General features: G+C 40.0%; 1 protein-coding gene across 9 annotated transcripts in view; it reads right to left on the bottom strand.

The window, feature by feature from the left end:
• Positions 1 to 26,684, bottom strand: part of CLIP1 (CAP-Gly domain containing linker protein 1) — a 182,491-nt gene that overhangs the window by 57,765 nt on the left and 98,042 nt on the right. For all 9 annotated transcript variants that reach the window (XM_089662035.1, XM_089662028.1, XM_089662029.1 and 6 more), the window contains 5 exons: positions 23,645 to 23,728; positions 23,362 to 23,518; positions 20,054 to 20,219; positions 8,899 to 9,114; positions 777 to 3,536 (listed from right to left, as the gene is read on the bottom strand). In XM_089662035.1, the coding sequence (XP_089518161.1) occupies positions 777 to 3,536; positions 8,899 to 9,114; positions 20,054 to 20,219; positions 23,362 to 23,518; positions 23,645 to 23,728 (3,383 nt within the window). The remainder of the gene's footprint in view (positions 1 to 776; positions 3,537 to 8,898; positions 9,115 to 20,053; positions 20,220 to 23,361; positions 23,519 to 23,644; positions 23,729 to 26,684) is intronic.

Below are 26,684 nucleotides of genomic sequence, written 5' to 3'. Positions count from 1 at the left end.
CAAGGGGTAGCACTTGCTGCTGAAAGTAACAACTGTGTGTAGGTATAGTGACATCAGGATACAATATTATTGAGCAGAACATTTTACTAATGCATGAAAGGTGGTAAAGTATGAATAGCCATAATAAAAATTATGGTTGGACTGTATGCATTCACATGGTGTTTGGCCTTTCATCACAAATGGAAAATCATATGGATGACTGCTGGAACTGCAAATTATATATTTAAATATATGGAAACTTGTAATATCCAGCTTAAGTTCTCCTAAAGCAAGCATTGCTTTATATCAACTAAGAATGCCCACTGACTGATCAGGATTACCAATGGTGTGAAGAGCCAAAAAAACCCAACAAAAAACAATTTAACAACTAGACAACGAAACTGTAAAGACTGAAAAAAAGTCTAATTTTGATCTCTAAGACCAAATTTCATGCTGTAGATCATTTAATACATGCTTTGGATTAAAAAATATTTGTCAATGATAAGTAACAGAAACTGTGAATAAAATCTACAAAAATTAATCAACATTATTGTTTACACTTTATTTATGTGTTTATGTGTTGTTCCACTGAAAACCAGAAAACATTTGCCAGTGATTTTATTCACAGTTTGATTTTATAAAAATTATTTATCAATTAAAAGAAAAATTACCCATTCCTCTAATAACCTGTCACCGTGAAGTAGTAAAGTGAAAAGCATGCAAGTGCAGGTGAGCATTCAGTTGACCCTAAAATTAGTGCTCAGTGTTAGTAATTTTAGTTCACTTCTAAAGTATACCTCATTAATTTTTTCTTCTTGGCTCTTCTTCTCAACCTGAAGCTCATCAAACTTCAACATCAGCTCCTCTTTTGCATCCAGTATAGTCTGGTATTGAACCTTCAGCTGCTCAGCCAGACCTGACACTTCCAAGTTGTCTCTGGTTAATGCAACCACTTGTTCAGACAGACTGTCACACTTCTTCAGGGCAGTTTCCTTTTCTTGCAAAATAGCTGAATATGTGCTTTCTAGGTTTTCATGTGTGAATACCAAACAAGACCTCTCTTGACGCAGCTTTTCTAACTCCTTTTCTGAAACTTCATGCTGACCGCGAAGGTCTTCCAACTGCTTGTAAACACCATTATACAAATCTTGTAACTCTGCCTTTGACTTGTTTAGAGAAGCAACATTCTGGTCAAGCTCTTCCAAGTTGGAGGAAAGTCTGATGCTCTTGAGTTCTAAGCTCTCCCTTTCCTGGGTAAGAGAGTGGAGAAGATTCTCTACGTTCTCTTTCTGCTCCAAAAGCTTGTCATACTTACACTGAAGCTCTTTACTTTGAAATACCATCTGATCTTTTTCTTCCTCCATGTTGTCCAAACCTTGTTGAAGCTTCGTACATTTTAGTTCCAGACATTCTTTTTCATTTTTAAAAGCATCTCTCTCTTCAATTAACCTCTGCTCAAAATGTGTAATATGTGTATTAAGTTCATTGCATTTTTCCAGTAAGTTCTCGCTCTCTTTTGTCAAAAATTCCTTGTCATGAGAACATTTATTATAATCCTCACGCAAAGACTGTAGTTCTGCTAAATTATGATTAAACTCTATTTTGAGAGAAGCTGTGTCATTCATTGTTTGTTCAAGTTCGAATGTAAGGCTGTCATTAGTTTTAGTCAATTCTTCAGCGCGTTTCTTTGCTCCCATGACATCCCCATTTAGTGAGTCAATCTTTGCTAACAGATTGCCTTTCTCTTGTAATAACATAAGGTTTGCAGACTCAGAACACTCCAACTTGGCTTTTATGCTGGATAATTCATCAACAATCGATTCCTCTTTGGATTGGAGCTCTGTGTTTATTGCCTTAAAGGCAGCATTCTCTGCAGACACAGATTGAAGTTTTTTTTCTAAGTCTGACATCTGTAGCATCATCATCTCCTTTGCACTTTTTACATTATTAAAGTCACCTGTCAGTTTGTCCTGTGCAAGCTGAGCCTCTTCTGTGCACCTCTGACATTTAGCCTCAAGCTCCTCATTTTTCCTTAACAGATCCCCTATTTCTGTAGTCAACTTCCTCTCAGAAGAAAGCAACATCTCCTTTTCTTGTAGGAGGTTAACACGCTCAGAGTCTGATATACTACTATTGGTCTTAATTTCTTCAAGCAAGTTTGTAAGACTTTCCTTGGAGACCAGAAGTTCTTCATTTTCTTTCTGTGCCCTTTCAAGTTCTTTTCTAACTGCTCTTACTTCAGCTGTTAATTCATTACAATTATCAACAATATTATCCTTTTCTTGGAGCAAATCTGTAATACTCACGTTTAAGTCATTTTGCTTCAACAAGAGTTCTTCCATTTCAGTAGTTAGATCTTTGGTTCTAATCAGTAACTCATCACGCTCTACAAGTAAAGCAGAAAGTTTGTTTTCAAGCCCTAATTTTTCAGCTAGAATATTCTCCTTTTCTGCTGTAAGGGTATGTACTTCACTGGTATATTCTGCTTGCTTCCTATCCATGTCTTCTTTAAAAGATACAAGCTTCTGACTAAGGTCTTCCTTTTCCATAATAGCTGAATTCTTTTCATCGATGATGTTCTTTTGATATACCACCATCTTCTGCTTTTCTTCTTCAAACACAGCACAAGTTTTAAGCAATTCATCCTTTTTAGTCAACAATTCTAGGTTTTCTTGGTTTGCTTTATCTAGCTGTGATTTAACCTCATTCATTTCATGTTCCATACAACTATGTAGAGATGCTAGATTTTCTTTTTCTTTAAGAACATGTTCTATATCTGTATTTAGATTATTTTGGTTTATTAAAAGATTTTCTCTTTCAGACTGGACATCTGCAATGGTTTTGACCAGTTCCATATTTTTATCAATTAAAACAGAATTCCTGCTGTTCAATTCCATATATTTATCCAATGACAATTTTTTTTCTGTTTCAAGTTCATTTATTTGTTTTTCCAGAGATTTCTGCTTATTCACAAATTCTTCTTTTGTGTTTTTGAGCATTTCAATAATTTCATCCTTTTCCCTGGCAAGAACTATTTTTTCTTCATTGAGCTTGACCTGGTTTTCCTGCATTTGCTGATATTTGTTTTGCAGTTCTACATAATCTGAAAACAGCGCATCCTTGCTTTTCTGAAGTTCTGACATACTGGCATCCATTTCAGTAACTGAAGACCTTAGGCTTTCAGAATCCATGCTAAATTTAAGAAGCTCTTGTTTAGCACTGTCTAAATCAGCTATTAGTTTTTCTTTGTCACGTGCTAATGTTTGAGAGGTGTTACTTAAATCACTATATCTTCTTTCAAGTTCCTGCTTCTCATTTGTAATGCCATCTTTCACTGTTTTAAGTTCTTCATTGAGTAACAGTAGCCGGTTTTCCTCTTGTTGGAGTCCATAAATAGAAGACTCAAACTCCAAAATCTTTGGCAGTAGAGAATCTTTCTCCAGCTTAAAAGCATTTGCCTCCTGGGCAAGTATGTCTTTATCCTCTCTCAAAACCCTCATCTCTTCTGTTATAAGTTCAACCTCTTTCCTTTTGGAGTCTAAAATACAGGTTAAAGACTGAAGGGATAAAGTTGGGAAGAAGGAAAAAAAAAATGAAAATCAAGCACTAATGGAGACATGGAGTAAGCGGAGACTTAGCAACTCTATGTATTAACTGACACACTTCAAATACTGAATAGATAAACACTCTGAAATCAGAATCCTAAATAAAAAGTCATTGTAAATGGTTTGATTTTGGATACTGGAGGAGGAAGATTTTATGTATATGGGTGTTTTTCACTGTGCAATACCATGTTCCATTTAATGGTCTTCAGTGAGCACAGGACTAAGCTGGTATAAAAAGGCTTTCACTGTACCCTGTACGTTGCATGACAAAAGTATATATGGGAGTTTTAGGACAGCATTGGGTACAAAGCCCATTTAAAAGCGTTCCAAGTCACCTGATATTTTCTTCTGGACCTCTCCACCATAACAATTCCACTGTAAACATTAAAGCTAAAGCTTCTGTCTGACCCCATTGGGGAGACATTTACTTTCCCTGTGATGCCCATACTAGAAATAGGGGTACAGGACAGTACTTAAAGCAATAAAAACCTTGCTCAGTTTTAACCTTTACTCAGTCCACTAAAGAGGTTCTTTTTGTTTTTGTCTCTGTCCAGGTTGGAGAAATTTAATTACAGGAGGTGATGAGTAACCTCTCCATAGGCTGCAATAAAAACCTGACAGAGGGACACTGGTGGTCTGAAACCCTGTCCTGCTGTATCCATAAAGAAATTTAGGATTGCTCAGTTTAGCTTTGAATCTACAGCAATGCCCTAAAAATTAAACATCAGTTTTGGGTGCAATCATCATTTAAATGCAATTTGTATTTTAAAAAGCACTTCTGCCAATTTGTCCAAATGGAAAAGTAGCTTTAGACATCACTGGAAACTATGAGTGAATCATACATCAAACACAGCCACACAAACAACAAACAGTATAAAACTGATTTTGTCAACCACAATGGGGACAAGGTTTTAACAACAGATGAGTTTGGATAAAAATTTCTTAAAACCCACTAACAGATTCATCCTAAACAGATGCACTATTCCAGAATAAAGAACTTATATCAAATATTCAAAAGAAGCTCTGAGACCATGCTAAGGAACTGCACATACTGCATCTCTGGTAAGGAAACATCTGACCCACTCCAGTTTTGGTCCATGCACCCACCACAGCCGTTCCAAGATTAAGTACTCCCTAGAATGATTCTCAATGCAAAATATTTACATACCCAACAAAAGATCATTATGTCTCTTATACAAAATCTGAAAGAGGCACAAGAGTTTTCATCTGTGTAACAGGAGCGAAGGCCACAGCAGTTATAGAGCATATTCTACGAGGATTCATTGGGTCCACCCTTTTATTTTGCTACCTAAGGAGTCTTAACTGGTCACAACAGATAGGAGTTATCTGTGTGTGGGATATCATTCTGCTATAAGGATTGAGTCAGACGTACTTTGCCTTTTCATTGTGCTGAAGGCATGTGAGGGCTTAAATGACTATATGTTTGCTTACTTTATTCAAATCCTTGTATAAAAAAAAATAAAAATTGCAACAAATGCCTGCAGTTTCACTTTTTCATTTTGTATTGGATAAAAAGGGGAGGGTTCTGTCAGGTTTTCAGTGCTGTCTCCGCCTCCATTTAAGCGATTTCCTATCATGGCAACAAAAAAAATGTAAAGGGAGAGCTGAACAGGCAGAAAGCAACCTGAAAAAGGTATTAAACCTTCATACTACTTTTTTTTTGCTGTGGACTGTAACCCTCATTAGATAATAAAAATTAACTCTCTTTCTTAATATTAAAAAAGTATTTTTTAAAAAGTTCTACGTGAACCTGGTTTACTTATTTTATAGACTTTTGAAATACAGAAAGGACAGATGCTCTTTGATCATCCTCTAGTCCAGGGGGTCTCCAAACTTTCTAAACAAAGGGCCAGTTTACTGTCCTTCAGACAGGGCCGGATTGTGGCCATTGGGAGCAGAAAAGGTTCCGATGTCAGTGGGGAAAAGCAATACCCCATCTTTGGTGTCAGTGGGGGGAATTGTGCCCCATCAGTGGGGTCATTGGGCCCCATTGTTGGTATCATTGGAAGCAATTTTGCTGAATCATTGGTGTCAGGGGAGGAATTGTGCCCCATCATTGGTTTCAATGGAAGGAATTGTGCCCCATCAGTGGGGTCAGTGGGCCCCATTGTTGTGTCATTGGGAGGAATTGTGCCCGATCATTGGTGTCAGTGGTGGGAATTATGCCCTATTGTTGGCATCAGTGAACGAAATAGAGCCCAAAGGGCCAGATAAAAGAAGAGGGCAACATCTGGCCCTTGGGCCGCAGTTTGGAGACCACTGCTCTAGTCCGTGCCTCTATGAGAACAGAGAAAATACAGAACACCTGTCAGCTCATCTGAAGCTCTACTGTCGATAACCAGCTCAGTTTTGTGCTACTGAAGGATAAAGGCATTGGCTTTGGATGCATGAATAGTTACATAAAAAATCGAGAAGAAGGGGATTCACAATTTGCATTTGGAATTACATTGTAATAAATAACATGAAACCAGCACTGTACATGGATACAATTAAAGTGGACTTAAACCCAAAATTAAAAAATTAATATGCTGTATTTGGCTTTTTCCCTCTATTTTCACCCGGTGATTTTGCCTCCTCTAGAGGAATGAGCACCAACGTTGTCAGTCTGGAGGGAGGGGAGTGTTCTATGTACCCGCAGATTTAAATACACCAACAAATTGAAGTTGAACTCCAGCTAACATTTTATAAGCAGTTACATCAACTGTTTTTTTTTTTTTCCTTTTGGCATAAAGGCTTTACATAAAAGCTGATTATTGCAAGCACCCCTGTCAGTTGTAAATGGTTTGGCTTATCCTTCTAACTTGATAAATTTTCAGGACAGCCTGCTCTTTTAAAAAAAAAACAGACATACTGGCTAGATCACCAGGTAAAAATAGAAGAAAGAAAGCCTAAAAAAGAAAACGAATGCAGTCATCACATCTAAGAACTGGAAAGCAACAATATAATAAATATCTGCTTTTGGGTTTAATACCTCTTTAACTAGATAACATGTCAAATTCTTAGGCAACATATTGTAGTTGTGTGTCAGTTAATAACATGTAGTATTATGCAGCAATGCAAAAATAAAACAGTTTAACTAAAGCACCCCACAGGAGAAAAATAGGAACACAAAATACCAAAAATTTACTTAATGTTATGGAAATGAGTGGAAAAAAAATGTTAGCATTGCTTTAATAAAAGCCATAAAATTTGCAGTGATCATGCTGCTAGAGGTGGTAAACTCTTCTAGGAAAGTTTTCATAAAGCTCTTTCACCAGGTTTTAACTAAATGTAGGTTACCAATGGATGTGTTTGATCAGCTGCCCTGGAGGGAAGGAGAGACATCAGGGATATAACAGACCCCTGATGACGCCATAAAGAGTACCTGTCACTGCCCAAAGATATAACAAGGGCGGCTTGTTCAACCCTTGTGATAGCAATAAAGTTAAATGAAAAAAGTGTAAAAAGAAATTAAAGTACCCCCCTCCATGCTCACACACAAATGCACATGTAGGTCCAGCACGCATAGGTGTACGGTGATTGTACCACACATGTGAGGTATAGCTAGGAATGTCAGAGCGAGAGCAAGAACTCTAGCACCATAGCTCACGTTTCACTCTAAACTGATAACCTGTAATGGCTTTTAAAGTATTGCCTATGGACACTTTTAGGTACTGCAGTTTCACAGGTGTGCACAATTTTAAATATTGACATGTTTGGTATTCATTTACACCATATTTTTCTTTTACCAAATATATGGGTATTATATTTTGTTTGTGTGCACTAAAATAAATTTACGTATTTCTTCCTGAAATTTGAGTTAGATAAACTGCTGCGCAAATAATGTGTGACATAAAAAAATAATTGCAACAGCTACCATTTTATTCTCCAGGGCCTCTGGTTTCAGAAAATATAAAATATGTGGGAGTTCTAAGTAATTTTCTACCAAAAAAATGCACATTTTAACATGTATGTGAAAATTTTTTAAAAGTAGTCAACATAGTTAAATGTCTCCTAGCAGGTTTCCTAACTAGGTTTTGTACTGAAATTACATTAGTAAACATCCCTCCCTTGAGAGCCAACAGCTAATGCTTTCAGCAGCTTGTGGGTCTCAATCTCAGCTGACATTGATCACTTCATTCCCCAAACACAATAGGGAACAAGAGTGGTTACTGATCATAAGATTGCTACGTTAGCTATGTTTGCATGCAGATACTACACATCCTATATAGTTTTCTTTTTTTGTTAGGAATCCTAGTTTTTCTTTTCTAGGGTGTTAATAAAATATTTTGTTTATAAAACATTTTTGTCCTTTTTTGTGACAAAAGAGCAGGGCTTGTATTTAAAAACTTATTTCCTTAAAAAAAAAATAAAAATAAAATATATATATATATATATATATATAAAAATAAAACGTAGGTATGCTTAGGCTGCTAATTTGGCTGCTAATTTGGCCTGATCATCTAGGTATCTATGACCTTGGGTCACGAAAGGTTTAAAACTGCAATTAATCTAAACTGCCCACCAAACTGAAGCATTTATGACTATGGCTGCGGATTCATTGCTCTAGGATATACAACTGAGGAGTCACATATAAAATGAACTTGATTTGGCATAGATGGGTGCAAAATTTGAGAAGCAAGATTGAATGCAAATCTATAGACTCCTATTCACAGACGTTCAGAAAACTTGACCTGCATACACTATTGAGAATTTCAGGGGTCCTGGGACCACAGTTAGGATTCCTGCATAAAACTGGGAAAAAGGGAAAGTGGGGTACAGATCGAAACAGTTAATATTGTCTACCCTTTTCTACTGCTGTCAGCAGCTTTTATACAATACCTTACCTATGTATTATATAATACAATACCTTATATATGTCTGATTATCTTTAATCTATTTATAAAGATGAGAATGATCTTTTACTCCATTTCAACTCTTTGTTGGTTTTTTTTTTTTTTAAAGCAGATTTTATTATTTTATAAATAAATGTGCCAGGATTTGAATAATTTAAAAACTGATTTTTAGAATTTCAAGAAAATGGTCTTAAACCAATCAAGGTTTAATATTTGGGGTATTGAAGTTGTTAAGGACATATGAACATTGCCATTTGAAGTCTACACAACAGTATTTTACCAGTTCAAGCCCAGCTCATGTTGTTCCATTTGAACATGTTAAATATCTAAAAGTTGATATAAAATGTATATAGCAGGTTAAAAAGCTAGATCATTTGTAAATCTACACAAATTGTATGGAATTCTGAAACATCACACTCTGGAAAGAACATTTACATTTCCTGTAACAACTAAAATACCTTGGCTTCTTCTGCTTGTCGCTGCAACTCTTCCATTTGTTTTACCATTTCACTTTGTGCGTTTTGGGCAGCTTTCCATAGCTCCTCTTTCGTCTGCAAATTCTGTTTCAGCTCACTGATTGCAGTTTGATGTTGGGTGACTAAAGCTGCAATTGATTTTTCATGCAAAGATTGCATTTCCTTATTTTTATTCTGGACTTGTTCAACCATTGATTTCTACATTAAAAAAGCAGAAAAAAAAATAAAGTACTTTTAAAAGAACTTACAGGGCCAGCACTTTCATTTTTCATCTGTAATTAAAAAGGTAATGTATATTCCTACCAAGTTTTATAGAAATGTAAACAATCCGAATGATGTAAAAATTGTATTAATGCATAATTGCTTTAAAGCGGAAATTTAGAATTTTTTACATAGTTACATTAGAAAAGGTTGGACCAATGAAAGTATATGCCATTTTCGTAGGATCCCGATGGAAGCAGAAAATCACTGTAGTAGATACCGCTACTACAGCTATATCCAGTAGCTTCCAGGTCCCATGCCAAGCAGCTTCCCTGCTGCTTACTGAACACAATAGGGAGCCTGCTCAGCAATGAATGCAAAGTGTTCTCAGATTGGCTGAGGTGGAGATTGTGACATCACTGTCCTGCCTCTTTACCTCATCCACTCAGTGAAGGCATTGCATTCATTTAGAAAATGCTAAGTGTACCTGGAATAGTGCCTATGCTGAGTGAATGACCTCCTGTGTTCCCAATGCAGCAGGGCAGCTTCTTGCAATAAGACCTGGGAGTGCAATAAGACCTAGTGGAGGTCACTGTATTAGCTATGCTTACTACAATGATTTCCAGCTTCCACGGGGATCCCACAAGTATGGCACATACATACTTACACTGACCCAAGTCAGACCATTGTAATGTTGTAATAGTTGCCATACCTAAAACTATTCCATTTATTAGCCCACCCCTTGAATTCACCTTGCCTGCACTCCTAGTAATTGCCATACCTAAAACTTCAGCTTTATAAGCCTTGCACGATATATGTGCATGGAGGCAGCCAGGTTTTATTCCATTTATTAGCCCACCCCTTGAATTCACCTTACTTGCACTTGTGGTGCTCCATTCATCTGTGGTCCTAATTCTATGTAAGTTCAGTATTATATGGTTTCAAAGTTTACTTGGGGTTGCCAATGTCCTCCTTGCCCATCCAAAAAAGGTTTTTAATTTACTACGGAGTCAGGGTGACTGTTCAGGTACACTGAGTTATGCTGCTGCCTTCAGGAGATTGGACAGTAGCAAACCAAAGTTGTAAGGACAGTCCAGTGTGACCCTTCCCACTCCCAGCATGTCTCGGTTTGTAAGGACAGTCCAGTATGACCCCTCCCACTCCCAGCATGTCTCGGTTTTGTTAGAAAACAATAGTATGAGTAGAACATGGGGTCCCCTAATGTACTGAAAGAAAAGTATTTAGGGTGAGTTAAAAAAAAAAAAAAGGCTTTGACAGGACAAAGGTTGGGTAATGAGTTAGATTGAGATGTCCAAAAAGCAGTCTGAGGGGTGGGCAACAGAGGCATAAAAGGCTAACAGGCCCACAAAAACCAACACGTTACCAGAGGTGGCTCTACAGAGCTGCCTGAAGAACCATATGACCGAAGCCAGCATCAACTGAGGCCCTAACATCCATCTGAAAAAAAAAAATTAAAGCTGAACTCCAGAAATATTCAATTTTTAAAACTTTTATTGGGCCAGCTTTGTTATATGTAATTATTGATCATTCACATCCAGAGGACCACTGGGGATACTGTCCTATCAGGAGTAACTTCGCCCAATGGTACATTGAAAGAATTGCTTCCTACACCTACACCATTCATAAAAGGTCTTTTTTTTCCAATAAAATAGGAGCCATACTCTGGCTGGATGAAGTTGTGATCATGACATCTATCTCTCATCTCTACCTTGTCCAAATAATGCCTCCTATGTATTAAAAAAGAAAAAAGGGGGGAATTTTGACATGCCTGTAAATTCAATAACTTGGAGTATAGCACAGGACATGGGCTGAGTATGTAAAGACCCTGGGTTATAGGCTTGTACATTCAGGTGATTGGCAAGCTTTTGAGGACATGCCTTCTAGACTCCTCTCATAAACCAAACCCCAATTCGCGAGTCATCTGTTTTGTAGCAAGCAATGCAGAAAACCAAGAGAAGAAGGGAGGGTGGCCTCCGTCTTGTACTCCAAAATATGGGATATACAGGTAGTTCAAAATTCCTCTTCTCCTAATCATATATTACAGGACAGGACACAGGTTGAGTATTAATAGACCCTGGAATGTCCCCAAGCAATTAATGAGAAGGATGGACAATAAAGAGGCAATCATGAGGAGGAGATTTGTTTTTGAGAGTGTAAGCTCTAGTGATCAGATGTCTTATCAATCAAGATATGGTGGACTTGGAAGCATTATATCCCTTGTAGGTCCTGAGGATGGGATACATAGGGAGTCCTTCCTGATAGAAGGTGCTGCTTTCAGGTAGATTCTTATGGCTCAGACTACATTCAGGAAATGTAGAGAGCAATTTCCTTTGGGTGCTCTGGAGAAGAGCATAAGAATGGTAAAACTAGGTCTTCACTAAGGTGGAACACCGATGCAACTTTAGGAAGAAAGGATGGTCTTGGGCATGAGACTATCTTGTCATTATGAAAAAAAAACAGCGAATTATGAGAGAGACACAAACTCAGACATGTCTGACAGACATGACAGCAACCAAAAAGGTCACTTTGCAGGAGAGATTGTGTAGGGGGGAGATCCCTGATGGGTTCAAAGGGTGGTTTCTGCAGGGCAAAGAAAACCATGTTGAGATCCCAAGGAAGCACTGGTTGCTGCAAGGGGGCTTGATGCAAGATACACTTTAAATAAAGGTTTTGACAAGGGGGGCAAGGCCAGAGGTTTTTGAAAAACAATGGAAAAGGTTGAAATCTGTGCTTTCAGAGTGCTTAAAGCTACTGTAAGTTCTGGTAAAGACCTGATTGCAGGAAGGCCAGAAAGCAGTAATCTCTGGTATTGAAGTACCTGTGTTCACACTCGGCAAAGAAGGATTTTCAGGTATGAAAAGTGGATCTGTCTGGAAGTGGATTTTTTTTTTACGGTTAGCAAGGTAGGCATGACAGACTCAGGAGGACCAGAGGGCCCTGAGACAGCAGGTGAGGTTTGTTGGGAAGAGGCCAGGGGTTGTCCCCTAGTAGTCAGAGTACGTCTGTGTACCAGTTTTGGCCCAGTTTTACAGTGAGGAACAGAAGAATTTGAACACCCTGCGATTTTGCAAGTTCTCCCACTTAGAAATCATGGAGGGGTCTGAAACTCATATTGTAGGTGCATTCCTACTCTGAGAGACAGAATTTTAAAAAAAATTCAGGAAATCACATTGTATGATTTTTAAAGAATTTATTTGTCTTGCACTGCTGAACATAAGTATTTGAACACCTAAGAAACAGCAAGAATTCTGGCTCTCAAAGCCTTGTTACTGTGCCTTTAAAAAGTCCACCTCTACTCCACTCATTAATCTAACTTAGTAGCACCTGTCTGAGCTCTTTAAAGACACCTGTCCACCCCACAGTCAGTCAGATGCCAACTACTACCATGGGCAAGACCAAAGAGCTGTCAAAAGACACCAGAGACAAAATTGTGGACCTCCAAAAGGCTGGAAAGGGCTACGGGGCAATTGCCAAGCAGCTAGGTGAAAATAGATCAACTGTTGGAGCAATTGTTAGAAAATGGAAGTGGCTAAAGAAGACTGTCAGTCTCCCTCGGACTGGGGCTCCATGCAAGAGCTCACCTCGTGGGGTATCACTGATGATAAGAAAGGTGAGGAATCAGCCCAGAACTACAAGGGAGGAGCTGGTCAATGACATGAAGAGAGCTGGGACCACAGTTTCAAAGGTCACTGTCGGTAGAACACTACGCCGTCATGGTTTCAAATCATGCATTGCAAGGAAGGTTCCCCTGCTCAAGTCATCACATGTCCAGGCCCGTCTGAAGTTTGCCAATGACCATCTGGATGATTCAGAGGAGGCATGGGAGAAATTCATGTGGTCAGATGAGACCAAAGTAGAACTTTTTGGTTTAAACTTCACTCGTCGTGTTTGGAGGAAAAAGAAGGATGAGTTGCATCACAAGAACACCATCCCTACTGTGAAGCATGGTGGCGGTAACATCATGCTTTGGGGGTGCTTTTCTGTGAAGGGGACAGGACGACTGCACTGTATTAAGGAGAGGATGAAGGGGGTCATTATTGAGAGATTTTGAGCAACAACCTCCTTCCCTCAGTCAGAGCATTGAAGATGGGTCATGGCTGGGTTTTCCAACATGACAACGACCTGAAGCACACAGCCAGGATAACCAAGGAGTGGCTCAATAAAATGCATATCAAGGTTCTGGAGTGGCCTAGCCAGTCTCTAGACCTAAATCCAATAGAACATCTTTGGAGGGAGCTGAAACTCTGTGTTGCTCAGCAACAGCCCCGAAACCTGACAGATCTAGGGGAGATCTGTGTGGAGGAGTGGGCCAAAATCCCTGTTGCAGTGTGTGTAAACCTGGTCAAGAACTACAGGAAACGTTTGACCTCTGTAATTGCAAACAAAGGCTTCTGTACCAAATATTAACACTGATTTTCCCAGGTGTTCAAATACTTATGTTCAGCAGTGCAAGACAAATAAATTCTTTAAACATTATACAATGTGATTTCCTGACTTTTTTTTTAATTCTGTCTCTTAGAGTGGAAATGAACCTATAATGTGAATTTTAGACCCCTCCATGATTTGTAAGTGAGAGAATCGCAGGGTGTTCAAATACTGTTCCTCACTGTATGCAATGAGAATCACCAGTTATTCTCCTGCTCTATTTTGTGAAGGGCATAGATTAGCCTGAACTAAGGCCAGGATTTATCAAGGCATCTGATGGCAGCACTAAAGTGTCTTTGGCACTGGCCACAGAGATAATCTGCTATTGAATCTGGAGGCCAGGATGTCCAAATTCTGGGTCCCTTTCACGTACCTGGTGAAGATCGAGCTGGATAGGGGGCTTCTCTTGCACCTCTTGTCCAACACTCCTGGTAGTGATTACAGGGAGTGTGAGGATGCAGAGTGGCACGAATGCCAATGTAGCAGGTAGCACCAGCTGGGGTTTGCAGGAAGCAGATGACCGTATATCACCAGGCAGGAATCAGGAATTGGAACACGGTGACACTTGCTAGGCTGATAGGAGTGTAGCCAGGACACAACCCAAAAGGTCATCAACAGCCAGGCAGCGAGGTACAGGAACATCAGGCAGAGACAAAATCAGGATACGAGCCAGGATCACAGCTGGGTAGCAAGGTACAGGACCGCAAGATAGGAGCAGAGTCAGAATACAAGCCGAGGTCACAGTAGGCAGGCAGAAATCCAAAGGGCAGGACAGGTCAGGGGCAAGCAGAGTTGTACAGTTAAGCAGGTACAGCAGGTCAAGGCTCAGGTAAAGCAGGAACTAGATGAAGACCACTCAGCAATCCATCCATGTCAGAGTGCAGATTAAACAGGCTGTTTGGTTTTCTGAACATGCTAGTATGTTTATGCGAGTGTGACAATGTCTGTTTTGGCATTGAGCTTTTGCTCAGAATTATTGGCATGCACATATGAGCATGTGCCAGCCTTCTATTTCCAACATGTACTGAGGTTTTCTTAAAGTCCCCATTCCCCTTGATCCAGGTGGTGGCCGCGGAGATAATCCAGTTGTCAACTTCGGGGATCTCCTTTCCCAGCCTGAAAGACTTTAATCTGTTATCACTTTCCAGTGATAAGGACGAAAAGACTTTCCTATCATTAAGACTGGGTTGGAGATCCATCAAGTCAGGGAATCCCTGCTTGGCTAGACAGGAGCATGGATAGGGCAAGAGAAGGCGCATGCATGTTCCAGGACGACATGATGTTGTGCTCGAGAAGTGTCAAAATGGAGCAGATGGTAAAGCCTCAAAAAAGGCTACCATGAGGACTAGGACTCTCATGTAGAATTTAACCGTGGAATGTCTCTTTGACATCAAATTCTTGAACATGAGCTCTGAGAGAGAAAATTTTCTTCTCTGTTAGGAAAACCTTTGCTTGGGATGTTTCAAGGACCAGATTCGAGTATTCCAGGGAAAGAGAAGACTGGAGAGCAAATTCTTGGTAATTGATGACCCAACCAAAAGCCTGGAGCATCTGAATTGTCCTGTGGACATTTGCAGACATCTGAAAGAAAGAGGAGTCCTTTAGCAGAGGTCACACAGAAAACCTGTAACCTGGATGCCCCAAATTCTCAGAAGGGCAAGAATAGAACTGGTGCTAGGACATTTGTGAATAACCTGGGAGCACAGGATAGACCCAAAAGGCAGCGCTACAAACTGGAAATGACATAGATTGCCCATTCTATTTGTTAATGAATGGGGAATGTCTTTATAGATATGCAGGTCTATGTGTGCAAAAGGGGCATGGTGAGACAGATGAGAGTCAAGTGCAACATTGCAGAGGCTTTTTCACACAGCAGAAGCAAGCATATTATGTGCAGCTTCATGTGTCCTCCTTGATCCCTTGTGTGTCTGCCTTTTCTAGGCCAGACATATCTGGGTCAGACTCAGGTACAAAGGGAGAAACTAGAGAAAGGGCATGGCATTTTGTAGCCCTGGACAGAGATGGCTGTTTAAAGTTTTTAGTTATCTGAGGAATTGCAACACATATGCAGAAATATCTGCTTTTGTCAGGCTGGTTGCTTATTGTGAAATGGAACTAGAGTTGGATGAACAAACTGATGTTGAATTTGGGTCCTTCTCTGGTGCAAGGAAAGCACTGGCACTCTTAGATAGTTGTGCAGGCCTTTGGCAGAACAAATGTTTATCTGAGATTGTGCCGTCACAGCTACTGGTGGGGGTATTCCCCCCATGGGGTACTCATGACGTAGGGTGCAACTTATAGGGGAGGTGTATTGAGGAGGAGTGTGCAGCAACCCGGGTGTAGATTGTCCTGTAAGCGAAGTCTTTGTGAAACACCTAAATACCTTATAAGGGCTCTAGATGGAAGTGGCTGTAAAATGCGTGATGCAACACCATGTCAACCGCTAGACACCAAGATCTGAGTGGTTGAATTTTAGCACCAAGTTTACACTGTAAAGTAAATACATCCCAACAATATCCCCGTTTTTACAGTAAAGGTCAAAGATACAGGGTGACCCTGTCTTATCTGTCCACAATGCTAGACTGCATATCAAATCCAGGATTCACCCATCACGGTGGGCATACCCACAAAGTACTTTGAAAACATGTAAATAAGTGAGCGCCTTCTAAATAGTAGCAGCTGTACACCAAAGGCACCATATAAAACCTTCCAATACACAATAATATACAAAAAGGTGCAGCGCTAGAGTACAAATAAATGAACATATATATACATGTATAAAATCATGCAAAAAACATAAAGTGATGCTGTGCACTCATATATATGCCACTATACGGTGGCTAATATAATGTGAGGAAAAAACTGCTGTGTCCACAGATAAGTCCAACGTGAAGATGTGAACAAGATCTCAATCGATCCATAGACTTCCAAACAACATAGACTGTGCACGCGGTGAGACAGTGAGGATACAGATTATGCACTCACCAGATGCGCAACCTTTATGCGCCTTTATATATTATAGAGACTTCCAATATGTCATCAGAGGTCTGGTCAGGTCTGGTCAGGTCCCCTTCGTTATCCCATACTCTGCATACAGCCCTGGCACTGGAATCCTTGTTTTCCAATCCCCTGTGCCACTGCTTATATGGACACTTCCTTCCAGGATCAGCCAACACTGTACTGTAAGGGGCTGTAAAATGCGTGATGCAACACCATGTCAACCGCTAGACACCAAGATCTGAGTGGTTGAATTTTAGCACCAAGTTTACACTGTAAAGTAAATACATCCCAACAATATCCCCGTTTTTACAGTAAAGGTCAAAGATACAGGGTGACCCTGTCTTATCTGTCCACAATGCTAGACTGCATATCAAATCCAGGATTCACCCATCACGGTGGGCATACCCACAAAGTACTATATGCTATGAACTGTTTTGTAGGCTCCACTCACGCCTATGCTTTGGTATGGTTATGGACTGCAGTGATCTTTAATTTCAATCTATATGCTATCTGCTCCCCCTATGTTTTTCTGCTGTGGCATCAAGCCTTATTCTCATAGCTCCCACCTCCCTCTCCTAGCTTATCACCTGGAAGTGCTGTAATTTTAAGTCAGTTGCAAAGCTGATTTGTAAGTATTGGTTTCATAACCAAATATGGGGATTTGAGCACATACCCACTCTTTTAAAGGATATGCATCTTATAGTACTATGATTTATTCATTTTGAAATGTTGTTTCTAGTTTGAAGATACCCATTTAGTAGCATCTACTTTGGTATTTCTCTGTCATTCTGTGGAGCTTTAATACAAGTATTTGTGAATGAGATATGAAATTGTAACTACAAATATAGTAAATCAGTTCTAACGTTACAGGCTGTTCCAACAGGGTAGGATCTGACTACAGATCTAAAGGTTTCACTGAGGTTGCACTGATCCCGGTGCACTGCTTATATTTCAATATTTAGGAGACATTGAAGTAGTTGATTGAGGAGTTGATTAAAGAGTCTGAAGATAAGATAATAAACTAGTTTATCTCTTCAAGTGAGAAAAGGTCAATCACTTTAGGACATTAGCAAAAAACTAACAATTACCTGAAGGTACAATATAACCCAGGGTTTAACCCTGTGTCCTGTACTGTACGATTAAGATATACATGTTTGCTGAATGGTGGAGGTGCCAAGCAAGCAACTCCGTGTTCACTGTACAAGAAGGTTAAGGCTGGCCTCGACCGATAAACGAAAAATCGGTCGTTGCTGCCACCAATGCTTACGGAAAACGGCTGTTTTTCATGGATTTTCCAGCATAACCGATAAAAAGAAACGAGAACATCCGCAAAAAACGGGCGACGGCATTGCCCCACTAACGGTGTGAATATCGGCCAATTTTTTGTTCGGACGAAAATTCGGCCGATAAACGACCCGTCTATGGCCTGCATAAGTCCCTCTAGCAGCACTGACTGTATGTAGCACAGGCTAGTACAGAGAATTCCAGCAACCCTAAACAGCTTTCAAGATGTGATCTGCTAATAAGTACACGTAACCAAGCTTGCCCAATGAAAGTTTTAAAAAATTGGCTGTTCATGAAGTTAAAAAATGTTGCATTGCATGTCTCTTCTGCGATAATAGCCTGCCTGCTTGCAGTCTTTTCTAAAAAGCATTTAGTTCCACTTTAAAAGGTTAATGGCTCTTTGAGGAAACTAAGCTTGTCATTTCAGGTGCTGCTGATGCAGGCAGCACCAAATCTAGCCATACGTCAATAGGGACTAAGATGGTATCCTTGAGATTTGGAGTAATGTCTGCAAACTGAGCCAAATCCTCAAAGCATAGAATAAAATCCTCTTTATTCTCTGATGACTGTGCAGAAGCAACTGCAGTCAGTGGAGAGGGTGTGGAAGCACACTGTGCTCTCACTCCTAGTGTGGTCAGTTTTTTTTTTTCCTAAAGAAAGCAGAGGGACTGGCAGGAATACCAGGGATTTCACACAAAGGAAGCAATACAAAGAACAGGATAGTTTTTCATACAAGTACATGGTACAAAAGGCACATATCAGGATAATGAAATGTTGGGTTTTCATATTTTTTAAGGAAGACTCAAAAGCTCTGCAACTCAGGCCGGGTACAGTGATCTGGGCTGTGTCAGGCCTTTTCGGGGAACAGTGAAAGCCCCAAGCCCCCCCCCCCAGAACAGTTAGTGAGCTGCAAGCTGGCCAAGGCCCAGGGCCGCTACCTTTGTGCTCAGGATCTGCCATTCTAGTACACCATGAGTGGTAGCCCACAAAATTGCTGCTGGAGAAGGAAGGGTTACTACAGCCTGAGATCATGTCACTTGTAAGGCAGCAGGGAGCCTAGCTACCATTCAGAAAATCATAGAACTGAAGAAGGTGCAGAGAAGATGGCAGGAAGGCAACAAGGTCTGCAGGAGCATGTGCACCAGAGGGGGACTCACGCAGAAGCACAGAAGAAGGTGGGCTGCTGGCAAAGCTCCTTTTCCTGCTACTGGCTGTGAGACCAACTGTGTTGCAGCTGAAACCCAGTGAATGAACCTAGGAGGGGGTGGATGCTGTACCAAAGCAGCATCCCTGCAAGACACAGGTGAAACCCTACAAATTATGGCTGAATTACAGCAAGGGCACCATCTCTATGTTGCTGGACTACATGTGACAAGGCCAAGGGTTTACAATCCTGTCCTATATATTGCTCTAACCCTTCTATCAGCTTCTTGTAGGAAGAACAGGGAATGCACAGGTGAACAGCCTGCTTTCATTAAATGAAAATCAGAAACCAGGGTCTAATAAAGAAGCCTGTGCTGTATAAACACTCAAATCTTTCCAGTGGCATAACTGAGGGAAGTAAGAAAAGTTTATTTTGCATATACTGGCTATAACCACAAACGATTTAAAGTGTATGTTATAGATTTCTTAAATGTGTTGGCTTATACCTATAGTTTTTGAAAAATACAGCCTGTAAAGAATTTATTGAATATTCTGTTTCTATATACCTGGTCCCTTTGGTTCCTTTATCAAACTGACAAGCCAAGCATGGAAGCCGATCCAAGCTGGCATAGTCAGTTTGCATCCCTGGGATTACTGCATGGCATGCCTGTTTTTCCCCATAGCCTGTTTTCTGGCCTTGCTCCACCATGCAGCCCTGCTGTGTTGTAGTTGCAGCGGGTTCGAGAGTGGACCTGCCTTCTGGACACAAGCACACAAACAGGCAGCTGTGTGAGGCGCTATACTATATTCTCCCACTTGCTGTAGATACACGCCTTACTATGAGGGAGGACAAGAAGGAGGCTGTGTGGTCATGTGACCACAGGATCAAAGACCTTCTAAAAGCAAGCTGAGAAAGGGATTTGGCTGTGGTGTCTTATTCCTGACTGCTGGGTTTCAGCTTGGGTATACTTCTGAACACAAAAGCATAACATACCACATACAGAGCACATCATAAGTACAATTGTTGTCTGAACAGGAACCAAGGATATAAAGTTCCTCTTACCAGGCCTTCTATTTCAGAAGCCATTGCTTTTATTGCTAACTGGTGAGATTCCTTTGCTTCCTCTGAACATCGCTTAGCTTCAGTTCCCAGCTTCTCAATATCCACCTGTAGTTTTTTCACTGTTCCTCTGGATTTTGACAGTTCTGTCTGAAGATCAGTTAAATTCCTGTGTTAAAAAGGCAACATTGAAAACAAATATTTAACGCAAAGTTTTAGACCAAACACAATTTAACTTCTACATGAAGACCAGTTGTTTAGAGACTATAGTTATCTACATTAACCATTTAAAATGAATCGTTTGGTAATTTAACATTGGTATATCCAGTCAGCTGCAGTAGACTACTACACCTTTGCACTACTTAAAGCGGAACTTTACCCATAACGTGATAAAAAATAATGTACTTTAGCAAGGAACATAAATTCCACATTAATAAATATGCTACCAAATGGAGTGTGTGCTGTAAATTGCCTCCAGCATTGCTCCTGTTTCTTCTTGCTGGAGGCTGCCATTTTGCTGAAGCCCAGTGCCCCGAGCAGCAGTTAATGCAGGATTAAACCCTCCAACCTTTTTCAGCCAAGGAAGCTGCCCATCTGTTTGATCTGCAACTGCCATTGTGCTGCACACGTGATCAGTTCTGACCAGTCATTTGATGGTTTGACAGCTTGGTTGGGAACACAAGCAAATGTGACACTTAGCATTTCTGGCATACTGGGAATGTAACTGTTTTTTGAAACTGTTAAATCAGTAGATTAAGTGCCGGTTCACATATATAAAGATTGAATGTGGTTTGAACTGCATCCAATCTGCATGACATGTTAAATAACATTGCTTTCTATGGGGCCTGTTCACATATGTCTGGTGCACTGCTAGTGTGGATTCGGTGTGGTTTGAAGAAGAGTAATGTCCGATTTCTGAGCAGGGCGGTTCGGTTCAGGTGCGGATTACAGGCTATTGACTTCAATGGGAACTGTTTCTAAACCGCATATGTGTGAACAGGACAATCCTGAGAGCTAATCCTGTCCTGAACCTGATGTAAACCTGACATGAACCTGTGAACAACTACTGTATCAACTAGCTGTGAAACCTGAGCTTCAATCCACACCCCACATGTGTGAATCAGCTCTTGGTACCACTTTAATCTTTAGAATGTCAGCAGATCGGCCTCTACAGATTCAGCAGTGCCTGAAAATGCTTAAAAATGGAGAGCAACTGAGAATGTGCAGATCATTGCAAGACAATGTATTACTGGATTTTAAATGGTATAGACACTAATCTTTAATGTTATACATGGCTATACCTGCAAAAGGGACCAGCCTGAAGTGATCTAGCAAGACAATTTTCTAACTAAAATTCCACTTTAAGGCTGTCAGCAGATTGACCTCTACAGATTCAGCAGTGCCTAAAAAATGGAGAGCAACCGAGCATTTGCAGGGCAGGGTGAGACAGTGTATTACTGGATTTTAAACCATATATACACTTATTTTTATTGTTTTTCATAGCTATACTTGCAAAAGGGGCCAGGCTGAAGTGATTTAGCAGAACCTAATTTTCTGACTAAAGTTCCACTTTAAAGCAGAATTAAATGCATTGATTTAATGGTTTAAAAAACCTGTTACATTCCCAGCATGTACCGGGAATGTAATGGTCACATTTACTTGTGCTCTCAACCAAACTGTCAAACCATCAAATGTCTGGTGTCATAACTGATCTCATGTGCAGCACCATGGCAGTTGAAGATCAAACAGAGGCCAAGACGGCAGCTTACTTGGCTGAAAACAGGAGAGTTTAGTTTTAGGACTCATTCACACCATGGTGCAAAGACGTAATTTTTCTGCATGCGTTCTGCAAGGGCACAACCAAAATAAGTTGTTCTCTAGGTGCCCTGTTCACACCTCAACACTAGTATCAAGTGAAAATTTTTCTGCATAGGAATCTGCAACGTGTATAAAACTCATTTCAGCGTGCATGAAAACTGTTGTAAAACTCATGTCTCTGATAATGAAATCAGTGCATCAGTTTTAATGCACTTATGGTGTGAATAAGCCCTTAATCTGAAACTAAACCCATTGATTTAACAGTTTCGAAAAAGATGCCTTGAATGATAACTGCCACATTTGTTTGTGCTCTCAACCAAACTGTCAATACATCGAAAGTCTGGGTTTATAACCAGTCATATGTGAACCACTATGGAAACTTCCGATGAAACAGAGGCAGAGATGACAGCTTCTTTGGCTGTAGAGGAAAGGAAGGATTTGTCACGCTTTATAGGAGAACTATCACAAATTTATTTTTCGAGGTTTTATCAATGTTTAAATGACTGACATGGATAGAAGAGGACTTTTATGCCTCAATTATTTAAAGGCTTATTTCCTGTAAAAGGTGGATTTAGCCTTTAGGATCCTTTTTATACGTGTTTTATCGTCAAGGTAAACACAGGCTCAATACACAAAGCTTTAAAACACAAGAATAAGGATCTTCAGCCACCTAATTTTTCAAATTTTACTGGACTCAACTGAAAATAGCTGTCCATTTTCTAAGAGAAGAATCCTTATGCTGGCATGTTAGTTTTCTCAATATAGCATAGAGTCTTCACTGTCAGTTATTTCTCACAGAAGGACCATTTACTGGACTGGTCTGCAGATAAAAAGAACCCGCCGCTATTAAACGGTCATTCCTAGCCACCATCTGAAAATGCTGATCCTCTGTCTTTTCTAATGGTGAGCAACCCACCTTAAGTAAATTGTAACGTTTACATTCAGTAGTCAGACAGTGCATGTATTTTTTATGTGACAGTTTGTAACCAAGGCTGTGACCTCAACAGTTGGAGCTACTGCTGAGTTCTGAGATTATAGTTCATGAAAATCTGATAAATGTTCCAAGTAGAAACCACTCAGTGTAAGCATCGGAATTATATGAGGCAGTCTGGAAAATCCACAAGCACTTGTAGGTTGGAAAGGTTCATCATTAGCCATTTATAGTAATCTTCCTTCAGAAAACTGCAACAATCTACACCACAGCCTTTAAAACTGTGCGTTCACACCCAGCTACCTCTGATCTGCTCTACCTAAAACGAAAAGGACAGTGTTCTTTTTGGATTTTTTTTAGCAGGCCTGATAGGACCCGGAGGTACGCAAGTCCGTTTACACCCATCTGTCCCTAGTGATGCATGGACCTTCCGATCAGGTCTGCCTGAAAAACTAATAGGTAGACCTGATCGGAACGCCTGTCTGAAAGGGGCCCTAAGGAAAGAAAATGCTCTTAATATTTTACATTATTGTTCTGAAAAGGAACATGCAAATCAAAGCACCTTTCCCTGGACTGCAATTCTTCATTCAGCTTTGAAAGCTGAGTAGAGCTGTCTCCTGAGGACTGGATCATTTCTGAGATTTGATTTTCAAGGTTTGTTTTGGCCTTCAGTAAGGATTCTTCTTTCTCTTCACCTTCTTTCACTTTTTTCTCCAGAGCTAAAACACAAAGAAAAAAACACTTTGAACCTCTCAGGTTTAAAACCTAAAAGTGCTTCCATATTATAAATACAACATATAGACAACAAACAAAAGGAATGTACATGTCAGATTCCACACACTCACCAGCACAAATGGGCTGTAATTCCTCCAGTTTCTTTGTTATTTCTGCACATTGCCTCTCTCTCTCATCTAGTTTAACCGCAGTTTCTAAAAGATAAAAATAAGTACAGACATGTACTTTTGTTTACTCATTGTTATACATTTCACTCTGAGACTCAAAGTAAAGTAGCAGGATATTTTTACCTGCAGTTCTAGCAGGAGGATATTCATCGAAGAGGACCAATTGGCACTATTTCTGCTAAAATAAGCTTGGAGCAGTTCTCTGAACGCAGCACTGCTGAATCATGTGAATTAAAGGAACCTGCATGGTAGTTTTATTTGGAAGCTTCTTATCTACAAGATTTGACTTTAGGTGCAGGATGAGATCTCTATCCCTTGCTCTATCTATGCAACTATATTAAAGCGTATGGGTGAAGGTGGGCAGAACAGAGGAGGAGTACTACAACTCCAATTCCAAAAAAAGTTGGGACGCTGAGTAAAATATACAGAAAAGAATGCAATGATTTGCAAATATTATAAACCCACATTTTATTCAGAACAGCAAATAGAAAAAATATCAAATGTTTAACCCTTTCGCTGCCAGGTCCATACCTCGTATGGGGTTTTATACACATACCAGTGGCTACAGCCACCGGCATTATATATAAAACTGACAAGCAAACTCCTGCCTGTCAGACGGAAGCAGCTGGGAAGCTGCAATACATCCAGTGGAGCCCAGAAGTGATATGCAGGGTCTTTTTGACATTCCCCCCAAAACAATTTTGCGGCCCCCAGCCATCACATATAGACACGTACAAAAGTAAGTGCACACGTTGGGCCGCCTATGCGTAAAAAAGCGTTGATTACAATACATGTTACATATTGTCGCAAATACCAGAGTGAGAGCAATAACTATACACAAGACCTCCTCTGTAACGCTAAACTGATGACTTACAGGTGAAACTCGACAGAAACAATTGAGTACTGACGTGATACTTATTTTATTTGCACTAAGATACAATTTTGAGGACAAGCTTTCGGGGTATGTCCCCTTCTTCAAGGTCCAGGCAGTACTATTTCACAAAGTTTTAGCAGAATGTTAGAAGAGATGTTGAAAGGGGGAGAAAAAAAAAAAAACAGAAAGAAACACACACAAACAAATGTACACAGCAATGGTCATAAGACTAGGATTACACCGCGTTCCAAACTATTATGTAAATTCTATTTAAGTGTCACAAAGATGAAATATTTTGTTTTTCAGTTTAACTCATGGATGGCATTGTGTGTCAGGGCTCTTTTGATCACTGAAAACAATTTCGGACACCTGTGATAATTAGATTGACCGGTGAGCCCAATTTAAGGAAAAACTACTAAAGGAGGGTGTTCCACATTATTAAGCAGAGCACCATTTTCAAGCAATATGGGGAAGAAAAAGGATCTCTCTGCTGCCGAAAAGATTGAAATAGTTCAATGCCTTGGACGAAGAATGAAAACATTAGATATTTCACGAAAACTTAAGCATCATCATCGCACTATTAAGAGATTTGTGGCTGATTCAGAGCACAGACGGGTTGGTGCAGATAAAGGCACATTGAGGAAGATTTCTGCCAGATCCATGCATCTGATCATGAGAGCAGCTGCTAAAATACCATTACATAGCAGCAAACAGATATTTGAAGCTGCTGGTGCCTCTGGAGTCCCATGGACATCAAGGATAGAGTCCTCCAGAGTCTTGCAACTGTGCATAAACCTTTTATTCGGCCACCACTAACCAATGCTCACAAACAGAAACAGCTGCATTGGGCAGAAAAATACATGAAGACTAATTTTCAAACAGTCCTGTTCACTGATGAGTGCTGTGCAACCCTGGATGGTCCAGATGGATAGAGTAGTGGATGGTTGGTGGACAGCCACCCTGTTCCAAGAAGGCTGCGACGTCAGCAAGGTGGTGGTGGAGTCATGTTTTGGGCCGGAATCATGGGAACAGAGCGGGTTGGCCCCTTTAAAGCCCCCGAAGGTGTAAAGATGACCTCTGCAAAGTATGTGGAGTTTATGACTGACCACTTTCTTCCCTGGTACAGAAGGAAGAACTATGCTTTCCATAATAAAATCATCTTCACGCATGACAATGCACCATCTCATGCTGCAAAGAATACATCTGCATCAATGGCTGTTATGGTGATAAAAGGAGAGAAAGTCATGGTGTGGCCTCTATCCTCCCCTGACCCTCAATCCTATTGAGAACCTTTGGAGCATCCTCAAGCAAAAGATCTATGAGGGTGGGAGGCAGTTTACATCCAAACAGCAGCTCTGGGAGGCTATTCTGACATCTTGCAAACAAATTCAAGCAGAAACTGTCCAAAAACTCACAAGTTCAATGGATGCAAGACTTGTGAAGCTGCTATCAAATAAGGGGTCCTATGTTACAATGTAACGTGACCTGTTAAAATGTTTAAAAAGTTAAAATGTTGTTAAAAGTTTGATTGAAATAGCTTTTGATTTTAGTAAATATGCTGCAAAGACAACAAATGACAATTTTCAGTTCTTTACAACCTATAAAGTGTTTTGAAACTTACTGTGCGTAATAATTTGGAACAGTCACTGTAAGTGTTTTATGTTTAAAAAAAATACTGTTATTAGGAGGTTTGTTCAATAAAATTTGAATTGTACTCTTAATAGTTGATAACATGAGAATTATGCTGTCTGTTATTTACATCAATTATTTAGGTAAATGAGAAAAATATAATTTGCATAAAAATTTGGACCACGATGTAGACTAGAGAGAAGACATAGCAAAAGCAAAGACTGGGGGGGGGGGGTTCAACACTCACAGAGGGGGGTCGTAAAACGGTTTGCTAATGAGTGAGGAATCCCATGTCCAAATTAAGGCCGTTATCTCTTGTATCAAACAGAATTATCATTCTTAGTTCAAAAGTTTTCCTTTCCTGAATAGTTTTTAAATTTCCTTTAAGAACTAAAATATTGAGGTCTTCCATAGTGTGGTCTGGTTGTGCGAAATGGTGTCCCACAGGTGTGCAAAACGTTTGAGCCTAGAATATTGCAC

The sequence above is a fragment of the Staurois parvus genome, unplaced genomic scaffold (assembly GCF_062004578.1).
Source record: "Staurois parvus isolate SC_StPar_1 unplaced genomic scaffold, SC_StPar_1.0 ptg001418l, whole genome shotgun sequence".
Taxonomy (NCBI): Eukaryota; Metazoa; Chordata; class Amphibia; order Anura; family Ranidae; genus Staurois; species Staurois parvus.
Note: the sequence above shows the minus strand (reverse complement) of the source record. Positions and strands in the feature narration are given on the sequence as shown.